At 40.1% G+C, this 14544-nt stretch overlaps 1 protein-coding gene across 1 annotated transcript in view; it reads left to right on the forward strand.

Moving 5' to 3' along the window:
- GTF2H3 (general transcription factor IIH subunit 3) overlaps nucleotides 1–14544 on the forward strand; it is a 58145-nt gene that overhangs the window by 2113 nt on the left and 41488 nt on the right. The window contains exons 2-4 of the mRNA XM_077461931.1: nucleotides 4432–4511; nucleotides 4647–4753; nucleotides 6483–6643. Coding sequence (XP_077318057.1) covers nucleotides 4432–4511; nucleotides 4647–4753; nucleotides 6483–6643 — 348 coding nt within the window. The remainder of the gene's footprint in view (nucleotides 1–4431; nucleotides 4512–4646; nucleotides 4754–6482; nucleotides 6644–14544) is intronic.

The raw sequence follows: 14544 nt of genomic DNA on the forward strand, positions 1-14544 counted from the left end.
CAAAAATAATCCACACAGTGTGGTGGGAACATAGAGAATAATTGGTTTTGTTGTGCCCCTGCAGAACACTGGCGGAAAAACGGATGTCTCTGCACCATGGTGTGAACAGGGCCTTAAAGTGGAATTAAATCCATCAGTTTAAACCTGAACAAATCCCATTGATGTAACAGTTTAAAAAAAGTTACATTCCCAGCACATGCCAGGAATGCAAACTGCCACATTTCTTTTGCTCTCTATCAAACTGTCAAACCATCAAATGACTGGTGTCATAACTGATCATGTGCAGCATCATGGCAGTTGCAGATCAAACAGAAGCTAAGATGGCAGCTTCCTTGACTGAAAAGATTAGGAGTGTTTAGTTCTGATTTAAGAACTCTCTGTACAATCCCCTTTAATTCAACTGCTAATAACCTATTAGCTGCTTTGTACTTAAAGGAGGATGTCCAGCCTGGGGGAAAAAAAATTGTCAGCAGGTACAAATACTGCATCTGCTGACTTTTAATATTAGGGCACTTACCTGTCCAGGGAGCCCACAATGTCATCACCACAGTCAATCTTTGGATCGACTCCCGGGTGCTGCCGCCACCATTCCTACTAAGGGATCCAGGCATTGAATCCTTTCAGCTTCACTGTTGGTTCCCAACTGCGCTGCACTTTTCAATTGGCCCAGTGGCAGGGGAAGGAGGAGGGGGGCTGAACTTCCAGGATATCAGGCTGCTGTGAAGTAGGGAAGGGGGCCTGTCAAAATTGAAAGGTGCCAAATGTGACACCGGAGGGGGGGGGGGGGGAACCGTATAAGCGCAAGTTCCACTTTTGGGTGGATCCGTTTTAACACAAACATTTTCCATTTTTGGAGGGAAAATATATATATTTTTTTGTATCACAAATTCAAAATCTATGCTTATGTTTTATGGAAAAACTGAGAACAAGTTGAAAAAAATAAAATAAAATGTTTTCCAATTACTACAAAGATATGTCAATAGTAATGTCTATTACACAGGTATTGTATTGGTGTAATTATGAAAAAATAAAAAACAACTTCATCCTATTTGTGATGTTATAGTTCTAAATCATTTTGCTTTATGTTTAACAATGTTATTCTTTGTGACCTTTGCAACATATTGTAATTACTATGGAAATCAATAAAAAAAAAACTTTGTGCTGTAAAAGTGCATGTACAGTCATTTATGTAAATACTGGCAGTTGGATGTTACTAGGCTATTTTCTCTCATATTAGATGTTCTTTCATGAGAATAGCATGCATCAGGAAAATACCACACTGTGATATAGAGCTGTTGATCATAGGAAATAAATATGTATTTCCTATGATCATTAGCAACAACTAATGCCCATAATGCTGCAATTTTCTGATTCACACATTTAACAGTTTCACAGAACAAATAGCCCTGTGATTCTTTTTTTCTTATAAATACAACCAATTAAAGTAGGGGAAAGGTAGAACTGTGACATTTTTCTCGGTCTGTGTCCCTGTTGCAAATTGGCCTCTTTTCCTGTCTGATAAAACCATTGTCACCAAGATAGAAACTGTTATGTCTCCATAATAGTGTCTGGCAAAGCAGTAAAAATCGGGCAGGGATTTTAAGCCTTCTCCACTCTATCCAAAAGTTTTGGCTTACTATATACTTCAACTACTTGCCTACTGGGCACTTTTACCCCTTTCCCCCCCAGACCAATTTTCAGCGCTGTTGCATCTTGAATGACAATTGCGTGAACGTACAACGCTGTACCCAAACAACATTTTTATCATTTTTTTTTAGGCAGATAGAGCTTTCATTTGGTGGTATTTAATTGGGAGCAGAGAGGGAAGAATTCTGATAATAAGATTTCTAGAAATTATAGGTGCCAAGAACCCCCAGAAAGAAGATCCACCAACAAAAGAGAGTTAGAGTTAAAACCCCAAAATAGCTAGCCCAGACACAGTTTACAGACCATCCAAATAAAAGAACAAAGCAATACCAGAGATAGCATTTGAGGTAAGTTGTGAGGACAAGACTTCACCCCAGAATGACTCTGAGACATCTAACCTTGGTTGCCAATGCGTTCCAAATTTTGCTGTAATTCTGGAATTATTATTTTTCTGGATCTAAGTCACTCAGGTGTGACTGGAGCCTAACTGTTATTTTGAAACTGTTAATTTGCTGGATTTAGTTCCACAAAAAAAAAACAGTTTAAACAGGATCCCTCCCAGCCCCCACTTGTATTTACCTGAGCCTGATCTCAATCCAGCTCTGTGCCCAAGAGCAGTGGCTCGCTCTGCTTTTTCCTTCCTCTCAGTGCAGAATAATAGTAGCGCCTGTGATGGGGCAGGGCCAGGCTGCACTGTCTGTGTCTATATATGCAGGCAGCATTGCTCGGGATCGAGTCTGCACAAGTGCTCCAATAGGAAGCAGCTTATGGGGGTATTTGCTAAAGTAGTGAAGCCAGGAGCCAAAACCATTGCACAGAGCAGGTAAGTATAACGTTTTTGTCACTGGAAAAAAAAAAAAAGTTTACGATCACTTTAATATCTCACATTTTTGTAGGATTCTCACATGTTCAAATATATTATCTCTATCTTTTTTGATATACAGCTAAAAATTCAAATGGGGCTGATCTCTGGTTGTTGTTTCAGGACAGCCTACTTCTCAGTATCCTCTAGATGGCACCATTTAGCAAGAATTTCAGCAAGCTTGGTAAAATTGGAATGTGATGTTTGAACTGAACTACCACTAGGGCTGCAACTAATGATTATTTCCATAATCGATTAGTTGGCCGATTATTGTTTCGATTAATCGAAAAATCGGTTAATAGCCTAAAAAAAAAAAAAAGTTTGCATTTTTTTGGCCAATTTGTTTAAAGATTAAAAAAACACAAATTGCCGCAAAAACGCATTATTACATGCTTTTCTGCAGCTTCTCCATTGAAGTATATTGAACCAAAATAGCACCGTTTTGCGTTAAAAAAAGGCCCTTGTCTTTTCCAAATAGGCAGCAGCTGAAAAAATCATGGATGTGAACGTGTCCCATAAGAAACCATGTAAATGAACTGTAGTGCCTTTCTGCAAAAAGCACCAAAAAACAGAGGTGTGACCCAGGCCTGAGATGTTTAGTAACATAACGGGGTTAAAAAAACCTAAAATTAGTACAAAAAGAGCAAATAATCGCTACTGTAAGGGGTACATTTTTTACTATGGGACAGTGAAAGTAATATTTACAGTAGCTATTTGCTCTTTTTGTACTCTAAAGGGCTAATTTTAGTTTTTTGTTAACCCCATTATGTTAGTGGCCGATTATTCGATTATGAAAATAGTAATCGATTAATTTCATAATCGATTAGTTGTCGATTAATCGATTAGTTGTTTCAGCCCTAACTACCAAATAGTCTTCCTAGTTTTACAGCAAAGAAGTATTAGTGCTTCTGTCAATGTATTTTTTTTTACTTTCAATCCCTTTTTCTTGAAAATACTGCAGAATAAAGGGTATCAAAAACAACAAAGGCCAGAGCCCCGGCCACAGCATAAGAACATGAGCATAATATAATAAATGTTACAAAAGATAAGAAATTAGGCTACACTTAGCCTCAGGCCGCGTACACACGGGCGGATTGTCTGGCCAACTTAGTCTGCTGAAACGTGTTTCAGCGGACAATCCGCTCATGTGTGGGCTTCAGCGGACTTTTTCAGCGGACAGTCTGGCGGACTAAGTCTTTCGGAATTTCCGTAATACAGTCTGTCCAAACTTGGTTTCAGCGGACAGTCCGCTCGTGAGTAGGCAAGTTGGACGACTAAGTATGGCGCATGCTCAGAAAGGATTTATACGCCGAAGGTTGCATTGCAGTGTATTGGACGTCGTATTTCTAGTCCCGGAAAAATTGCTTCTGCCAGCTTTTTAATACTGTCAGTTTCCAAATGGGGAGATATCCCCCTCACTACTTGTTCCAGTGAAATGAGCGGATGTGAGGGGAAATGTCCCAAACGTAAATCCTAATTTACAGTTCTGATTTGCCAACATCCCATGTCCACATTTAAAGAAATGTTCTCACAGTAACACCAGAGGAAATTATGGGAAATTTCCCCATTGGGGACATGGATATCATTTAAAATAGAGCAGTGGTCATCAACCCTGTCCTCAGGGCCCACTAACAGGCCAGGTTTTATGTATTCCCTTGGGGAAATGCAGACTAGAATACTGCAATCACTGAGCAGCAAATTATATCACCTGTGATGTATTTCAGTTATCTTAACCTGGCCTGTTAGTGGGCCCTGAGGACAGGGTTGATGACCCCTGAAATAGAGGTTCTACCTCTTTCTGAATAATGCAAAGTGTTTTGCTTGGAGTGGAGTTGTGCTTTAAATAGGAATGAATTGTGCGAAAAAGAAATTGATATCTGACTTTAATTTGCATGTACCCGTTGTGTTCATTTTCGTTATAGATGATGAAGTTAATCTTTTAGTAGTTGTCGTGGATGTGAACCCCATATGGTGGGGAAAGCAAGCACTCAATCAGTCTGCTGTAAGTACATAGGAATGTATTATTATTATTTTATTATACACGATTTATATAGCTCCAACAGAATGTATGGTAAGGAGTCCTCAAATCTAAATCTATGAGTATTTTCAACCAACATTTACTTATTTGTTTCAATAGGTAACACTTCCAAAATGTATGGATGCAGTCATGGTGATGGGAAATTCCCATTTATTTATGGGTCGTAACAACAAACTTGCTGTGATTGCCAGTCATTTACAAGAAAGGTATGGTAGTTTTTATTTCATCACAAGCATTCAGATTGTACCTGTCTTCCCTTAGATATCAGAACAATGAAAGAACAATGACTGCTAGAATACTGCAATTCACCTTAAAGTGAAATTTTGGCTTTATAATTAACTAACCTTAAAACTGTTCCCTCTCCCCACCTTCACCTATGCTGTCTAATCCTGTGTAAAAAAACGTGCTGATTTCAACCGGCTCTGGTCCGGCAACATGATCTCCCCTGTGTCAGAGGAGAGAGCGATCTGACAATGGCTAATAAAGCCTGGAACAGTGACATTGCCAGTTAATTCCTAAGGGCTTCATATATTTATTCACTGCCACTGGACATGTTTTTTTTTTTACACAGGTTAGTTAGCATAGGTGTTGGGGGGGGGGGGGGGGGTCGTTTTAGGGCTTCTTAGGTGTAGAGTGGGTGGGAATTCCAGTTTAGGGATGTGTTTTTATTGATGTGCACAGTGTAGGGAGATACAACGCTAGTCACTGCATGCAAGGTTGATTCCATAGGACACTGCCAGAGAAAAGAGCCACCTTGACACAGAAAACCTGAGGCAGCAACTTAAAACTGAGTTCCACCCACTTTTGAGAGGTGGTCTTAAACTAAAGAACACCCTTCGTTTTTGGATATCTAAAATTGTATTTTTTTTTTTTTTAAAGTACCCTTTTTTGGAAGTACTAAGTGTAATTAAGTGTAATTCCTTTCCACCTGGGCCACGGCGCAGGATGTGTTTGTCCCAGAAAACAAGCTGGCCATTCACAAAGTGCTGCGCGATTCGCGCATGCGCAGTAGGAAACCGGCAGTGAAACAGCAAGGCTCCGCTGCTGGTTTCCCTTAGTTAGATTGCCGGCGTCTGCAACTCCGCCTGAACTCCGCACAAATGTTTGTGACTGGAATATAGGCAAGGATTTAAAAGATGAAGCTACATACTGAGAAAATGGTTAAATGAGCTGCTGAAAGTGCTTAAGAACATTGACGGTTTAATATTACTTTATGTAAACCTGTCACTTTACCTCTTTTCCAGGCAAAATACCCCCTGGCCTCTTAGCCCTTGTACACACAGTCGGAGATTGCGACAACCAAATCCGTCGGAGTAATTCCGACGGATTAATTCCGGAAGAGGTCCGGAAGTGATGTTGCATACACACGGTCGGACAAAGTTGTCGTAAACTCCGATTGTACATAACGTGATGACGTTATTTCGTTAAGACGGGACTACGTTCAGGCTAGCAGCCAATAGCTTTGGTCTAGGAATTTGATCTGAGCATGCATGGCACTTTGTCCGTCGGAATAGGCTACACATGATCGGAGTATGTCCGATCGGAGCATTTTATCGGAAAATTTTACCGGCATGTTGGAAAAGTTGGTCCGACGGATATTCAGACGGAAACAGTCCGATGGAGACCACACACAGTCGGAATATCCGTCAAAACGGTCCGATAGGACACATTCCGTCGGAATCTCCGACCGTGTGTACAAGGGCTAAGAGATGTCTGCTACTTCCAGGGATAGGGGAGCATGTGACCTTTTCCCCTTTCTTCAATGATGCAGTACTTTGCATGTGAACAGCAATTTGCTTGGTTTGAGCACTATCACACTGAGGCGGGGGAGGGATTTTATTCTTTCATAAACTCCAAGATAGAAAAAGACATGAAAACACATGACTTGGGAAGTGTTATTGTGTTATTTACACATGATTTCTCCTTATTTTACAGTCGCCTCCTTTTCCCAGGAAAACAGTGGAAGAGTGGAGACTTGTCTGGGGAGTCCTCCATTTTTGAATCAAATATATCAGGAAGTAAGGATGGCAAATACGAATTACTGACAGCAGCCAATGACATGATTGCTGAAGATATCAGAGATCTTATGACCAAAAGTAAGAAGTACCGAAAGAAAATATGGCACATGTGTGATCCTAAAACATCGCTTTAAGATTAAAGTGTCTAACATTCTATAACTGCCAGTTCATGAGGAAAAAAAACTGTAATTGTATATCTTTCAATCCCCTGAAAAAAATCAATTTTATCGTGGTTTTCCTTGGGTTTTTAACCACTTAAAGGGGTTGTAAACATACATGTTTTTTCACCTTAATGCATCCTGTGACCGGTCCCCATCCCCCCAGTCCCCCCCATTTTACTTACTTGAGCCCTAGAACTTGACCCACGGGGATGTGCTGTCTCACTGCCTGGGGTTTTCAGCTCTAGATTGATAGCAGCATAGCCATTGGCTCCCGCTGCTGTCAATCAAATCCAATGACGTGGGGGGCGGGGCTGAGTCCTGCATTCGGCCTCTATGGACACCGAATGCTGGACTCGGGAGCCCACCCGCAAAGTAACCCCCTGGGAGAAGTGCTCAGTTATCTGATGTGGGGAGGAGCCGCAAGAGCCGATGAGGGACCACAGAAGACAAGGTTCGGGGCCACTCTGTGCAAAACGAGCTGCACAGTGGATGTAAGTATGATATGTTTGTTGTTTTATTTTTTAAACGAACCTTTAGTATCACTTTAAGTACTGAGCCTCTTTTGGAGATTTGTTGTTTACAAGTTAAAATCTTTTTTTTTTTTTTTTTTTTGCTAGAAGATTACTTAGAACCCACAAACATTATATTTTTTTTTTTAACACCCTAGAGGGTAAATTGGTGGTCGTTGCAATACTTTGTGTCACACTGGATTTGCGCAGCAGTCTTACAAGCGCACTTTTTTTTTAAATACACTTTTTTGACTTAAACAAATAAAAATACAGTGAAGTTAGCCCATTTTTTTATATTGTGAAAGATAATGTTAAACTGAGTAAATTAATACCCAACATGTAGCACTTCAAAATTGCGTAACGAGCGGTCATGGAATGGTGACAAACATTTACCCTTAAAAATATCCATAGGCGACATTTAAAAATTTCTAGAGGTTACATTTTTAGAGTTACGGAGGCAATATATCATGTGTGGTTTGAACACCGTTTTCATATGCTGGCCCGCTTCTGCACGCAAGACGGGGCACTCTTATTTATTTTACTCTTTTATTTTTATTTTTACTCTGTCCTTTAAAAAAAAATATATTGGGTTATCTTTAGTCCTATTACAAGGAATGTAAACATCCCTTGTAATATAAAAAAAAGCACGGCAGGACCTGTTAAATATGAGATCTGGGGTCAAAAAGACCTCAGATCTCATATTTACATTATAAAAAAAAAAAAATCCCTTTTAAGAGCATTGGGCTGAAGTGATGTTTGACGTCCCCCACTACCCCTGTCTACATTTAGAAGCTTGAAACGGACATCTAAGAAAGGATCAGCTGAAGGGAGAGCTCCCCTCCTCCTGCACCTGCTACATGCTGTTTACCTTACAGCAGTAAGGTAACCATTCATTTTGCTCATGGGTGTCAGTGACGCTGAAGATTTCTCCTGCTGTATTTGCACTTAAAGGCACAATGTCACTTTAGAGTCCAAGTCAGCACTCTGCACGTTTGCACTTTTTGCACATTCTATTGAGGATTTTAAATCCAAGACTGCACTAGATTACTGTTTAATTTAGAGGATTTCAACTACAATTTTTTGCTTTTAACGTCATTCGCTTCATAATTTTATTTATATTGGTCACTAAATGAATGATTCACGTATACACTATATACTTTGCACAGTGGTATAATCACTTACAATTGCACTTTCAATGTGGACTTTGCTTACTATCTAATTGTTTTATTTAATTTTACATAAGTGTCACAATCATCATAGTGTTTTATATATTTAATTTGCTTCTTTGCACTATACCTAATATTGCGGCATATACTAGATAGTTAATCATACTATTTTTTGCAATTAATACTCTAAATAGGAGCACAACACCACCCCTTTTCTTTATTTTATATTTATTTGGACGTGCGTTTGGTCCACACGGTGTATGCAGCACCTTTTGTTTTTTGATTTGGTTCTTTTTGTCACTTTTGTTTCACAAATCCATTTTAGCGCAGGAATACCTACTGTTATATGATGTTTGACGTCGCTTCCGCCATCCAATGCTATGGAGCTGAGTGAGGGCCATCGCCATCTTTCCCTCACTTGGCTCTAGGCTGTGGACGTGACAGGACCCGATCGTCTCCGCCGCTACTGACTGCTCCAGTAAGCGGCAGAGACGACCAAAGCGCAGCGGTGGGGGGGCTCTCTCCCGTCCCTGATAAAAGTGATCTCACGGCAAATCCGCTGCTGAGACCATTTTTATCTGAAAGCGGACCACCTGCCGGAGAAGAGAATACCGGGGTTTTGGTAGCTCTTCAAATAGCTGCCATATATTGATGGCAGGCGGTCCGTAAGTGGTTAAAGCATACTTTTTACCATAATATTCTGTGTGGCATTACAGTGGCTAAGTGGTTAGCACTTCTGTGTGACAGCACTAGGGTCTTTGTTTGGAATCCCAACCACGGCACAACCTGCCTGGAGCTTGCATGTTCTCCCTGTGCCTGCGTGGGTTTCCTCCAAGTACTGTGGCTTGCACCCACACTCCAAAGGCCTCCTCTCTGACATTGGCCCTAGTATGTGTATTTATGATTGTGAATTAGGGACCTTAGATTCTAAACTCCTTGAGGACAGGGACTGATGTGAATGTACAATATATATGTAAATCACTGCGTAAATTTTCAGCACTGTATAAGTGCCTGTAATAAATAAGTATGGGTGCTTGTAATTTGCTTTTCATATATGTTTAATAAACCTGAAAAATGGGCCAAAGATGGTAAAAAGGAGCTATAGCAAAAATTAACTGAAGTCGGGTAATGGGCTGTAAATGCAGTAAAAAATACAAAAGTGAACCACCTTTATTTCCAGTGCATCACACTGGTAGTGCTTTACCATGCATTGTGGTGTGCGGCAACCCTTGTGCATTGTCTTAGTGTGAATGCCAGAGCAACACACAGCCACATGACATGCAACACATAGATGTTAGAGGGGCGCCAGAGTGAGTGCAGTATGAATCATATATTTAATAAAAACAAATAGTAACTCAAAGGTTAAATTAGATGAGTTCAGTATGTGGTGAAAATCGCACAGAGCCCATCGCTTCACTCTAAGGGAGCTGCCTCTAGGTGCTAATCATACAAGATCTCGGATCATTTATGGACATTATGGTTTAAACAAATGTTTTAATATTATGTGTGCTTATTCACACACACACATTTTATGTATACCGTATATACTCGAGTATAGGCCGACCCGAATATAAGCCGAGGCCCCCAATTTACCCCCAAAAAAACTGGCAAACTTATTGACTCGTGTATAAGCCGAGGGTGAGACATGCCTGTCCATCCCTGTGTGTGTGTCCGTCCATCCCTGTGTGTCCGTCCATCCCTGTGTGTGTGTCCGTCCATCCCTGTGTGTGTGTCCGTCCATCCCTGTGTGTCCGTCCATCCATCCCTGTGTGTGTGTGTGTCCATCCATCCATCCATCCCTGTGTGTGTGTGTGTCCATCCATCCATCCATCCCTGTGTGTGTGTGTCTCCATCCATCCATCCATCCCTGTGTGTGTGTGTCTCCATCCATCCATCCCTGTGTGTGTGTGTCTCCATCCATCCATCCATCCCTGTGTGTGTGTGTATCCATCCATCCCTGTGTGTGTGTGTCTCCATCCATCCATCCATCCCTGTGTGTGTGTGTATCCATCCATCCCTGTGTGTGTGTGTCCATGTGTGTGTGTGTGTGTGTGTGTGTGTGTGTCCAGCCTACCTGTGTCCCGAGCCTGTGTCCCGTGCCTTGCCTCCTTGCCTCCGTCCCGTGCCTTGCCTCCTTGCCTCTGTCCCGTGCCGTGCCTTGCCTCCGTCCCGTGTCGTGCCTTGCCTCCGTTCCGTTCCGTCCCGTCCCGTGCCGTGCCTTGCCTTGCCTCCGTCCCGTGCCTTGCCAGGATCGCCGCTCTTCGTCGGCGCCTCGGCGGACATTCTACCATTCAAACGCCGCGCCTCCGCCTTCGCCTGTGATAGGCGGAACACTGAATTTCCCAGCAGCCTGTGTTCCGCCTATCACGGACATCGTCTCATCCTCGTCCGTAGTACGAGGATGAGACGATGTCCGTGATAGGCGGAACACAGGCTGCTGGGAAATTCAGTGTTCCGCCTATCACAGGCGAAGGCGGAGGCGCGGCGTTTGAATGGTAGAATGTCCGCTGTCTGTCTGCTCGACACGCTGATCGAGCAGGCAGACAGCGATGACTCGAGTATAAGCCGAGGGGGGCACTTTCAGCCTCAAAAAAGAGGCTGAAAATCTCGGCTTATACTCGAGTATATACGGTACCTATATTCCAGTTGCTATATCATTTTTACCATTTTTACCAAACTCTGTGTCTTTGGACAAGGATGTAACCTTATCTCTTACGATGGGGGAGGGGAATGGTCAACTCACTCTAAATTACAGCCATACAGTGCCTTGCGAAAGTATTCGGCCCCCTTGAACTTTTCAACCTTTGCCACATTTCAGGCTTAAAACATAAAGATATTAAATTTTAATTTTTTGTGAAGAATCTCCAACTAGTGGGACACAATTGTGAAGTGGAACGAAATCTATTGGATAATTTAAACTTTTTTAGCATATAAAAAAACTGAAAAGTGGTGCGTGCAAAATTATTCTGCCCCTTTACTTTCAGTGCAGCAAACTCACTCCAGAAGTTCAGCTAGGATCTCTGAATGATCCAATGTTGTCCTAAATGACTGATGGTGATAAATAGAATTCACCTGTGTGTAATCAAGTCTCTGTATAAATGCACCTGTTCTGTGATAGTCTCAGGGTTCTGTTGAAAGCACAGAGAGCATCATGAAGACCAAGGAACACACCAGGCAGGTCCGTAATACTGTTGTGGAGAAGTTTAAAGCCAGATTTGGATACGAAAAGATTTCCCAAGCTTTAAACATCCCAAGGAGCACTGTGCAGGCGATCATTTTGAAATGGAAGGAGTATCAGAGCACTGCAAATCTACCAAGACCTGGCCGTCCCTCTAAACTTTCAGCTCAGACAAGGAGAAGACTGATCAGAGATGCAGCCAAGAGGCCCATGATCACTCTGGATGAACTGCAGAGAACTACAGCTGAGGTGAGAGAGTCTGTCCATAGGACAACAATCAGTCGTACACTGCACAAATCTGGCCTTTAGGGAAGAGTGGCTAGAAGAAAGCCATTTCTCAAAGATATCCATAAAAAGTCTCGTCTAAAGTTTGCCACAAGCCACCTGGGAGACACACCAAACATGTGTAAGAAGGTGCTCTGGTCAGATGAAACCAAAATTGAACTTTTTGCCCACATTGCAAAACGATATGTTTGGCGTAAAAGCAACACAGCTCATCACCCTCAACACACCATCCCCACTGTCAAACATGGTGGTGGCAGCATCATGGTTTGGGCCTGCTTTTCTTCAGCAGGGACAGGGAAGATGGTTAAAATTGAGGGGAAGATGGATGCAGCCAAATACAGGACCATTCTGGATGAAAACCTGTTGGAGTCTGCAAAAGACCTGAAACTGGGACGGAGATTTATCTTCCAACAAGACAATGATCCCAAACATACAGCAAAATCTACAAAGGAATGGTTCACAAATAAACGTATCCAGGTGTTAGAATGGCCAAGTCAAAGTCCAGACCTGAATCCAATCGAGAATCTGTGGAAAGAGCTGAAAACTGCTGTTCACAAACGCTCTCCATCCAACCTCACTGAGCTCGAGCTGTTTTGCAAGGAAGAATGGGCAAGAATTTCAGTCTCTTGATGTGCAAAACTGATAGAGACATACCCCAAGCGACTTGCAGCTGTAATCGCAGCAAAAGGTGGCTCTACAAAGTATTAACGCAAGGGGGCCGAATAATTTTGCACGCCCCACTTTTCATTTTTTTATTAGTTAAAAAAGTTTCAAAAATCCAATAGATTTCGTTCTACTTCCCAATTGTGTCCCACTTGTTGGTGATTCTTCACAAAAAATAAAAATTGTATATCTTTATGTTTGAAGCCTGAAATGTGGCAAAAGGTTGAAAAGTTCAAGGGGGCCGAATACTTTCGCAAGGCACTGTATGTGAGATGTACATAGAACTGGTTTTCCCAAGAAATGTATTTGAAGCTTCAAACTGACTTTTACATAAATATATGTAAACATCTATATATATATTTATTTCACTTTATCCATATCTAGAATATATGATTATATACATAAGCAAGTCAATTATATTCTAACAATTCCCTCTCAAAATGATAGATTAAACAATCTTTTCATTTTAAATCCATATCTAAATCCATTTATACCTCAAACGCATCACATTTATATCCATTCATCCAATTAAATCTTAAGATAATTGACTTGAATACATATTTCCAACTTTGATTCTATATAAGGAAAAGTGAATTTCATATAACAAAAAAAATATTTTCACCCTTATTATTTCTTTTTTCTTTTACCAAATAAATCAATCCCCTTAATTTCATAATTCATAAATGTAACATTGTTGTACAATACTTTGAAATAGGAATATCACTTCAAAAATGTATGTTTCATATTTTTTCCCTCCAAATTATGTTTAGCATAAATCTATAATCCATAAAACCTTTCAAATAACCTTGTCAAAATTAAACATAAAATAGATTTCTTAACTTCAATTTGTTCATATATGTGAGATGATTTCAAAACTAAATAGTTACATATTAAAATGTAATAGTTACTCCTAACTTGTCTATATGACTTTTAAGAAAAATGTACTCTGTCTTAATTAGCACCAGATGTTCCCTCTAACTAGAATGATTCTATTGTAAGGATGTTTAACCCTTTCAACATGTGTTTATAAAAATTCATGTGTAAAAAATATCTCATCTTGATATGATAACCATATCTCATCACGTAAAAATGATATATAAAAATCTGAAATATCTGATGGATAAATTATTTCATCAGTAGTCAAAAAATCAAAAGTCCATTGTTTTTAGAATTTCCTCTCTTGTCACAGGTTCTCTTGAGAATTTTCTTCTTCTTCCTGCACTCTGTAAAGTTGAAAAACTTTATTGAACATAGAAAGATAACAGTAATTATAACAAATGAATCTCTTCTTTCAATTCGTCTGCCAGAACTGATATTCTTAAATTTCAAGATTTTGTTTTCACCTGGAAGGTCTAGAAATATTACATTTCTTTCTTTTGGTGACTTACAAGTCAGATCCTAAAAAATAATGCAGTATCATTATTGAGAATTTAAATAAATGCAAAATATACCTTCATTTATGTATTCTTTTTACATACCAAAATTCTAATATTTTATTATGACATGCAAAACATATTTTAATAATAACATTTCGAATTAACTTACTTTGCTCTACTCTATTTTTTCTTAAGCTGACCTATACTCCTTAATTTATTATTCTGTGTATTTCAACTATAACAGGACGCAATTTCTCTTTTTTTTTGTCATCATATAAAACCTTGTTTTCACAAACCAAAGAGGTTTTAAATCAACCCCAGAAGATTGAAGCAAATATATATTTACTGCTCCTCTTTAATATTTCAGAGTAATGCGTGCAGTACTGCACTTCTAGCATTTTTCAAGTCAGCATTTTCTGTAGAATTTTTGCTGAATAGCATAGCCATTCTTTGGCAACACATACCTGATGAACAATTCTTAATACCATTAACACATCCTGGCTCAAAGCTTCTCTCAGCACTTGTTCTAACAATACCATTTACAGGCTTTCTGAATACATTTAACTGAGAATAATCTGTTATCACATCTACCTGTATGGGTTTAGATTGTAAAGTTTTAAAAAAATGGGCAATATTTGTCA

This window comes from Lithobates pipiens, unplaced genomic scaffold (genome assembly GCF_037356315.1).
Source record: "Lithobates pipiens isolate NorthernLeopardFrog02 unplaced genomic scaffold, aLitPip1_a1.2 Scaffold_3, whole genome shotgun sequence".
NCBI lineage: Eukaryota > Metazoa > Chordata > Amphibia > Anura > Ranidae > Lithobates > Lithobates pipiens.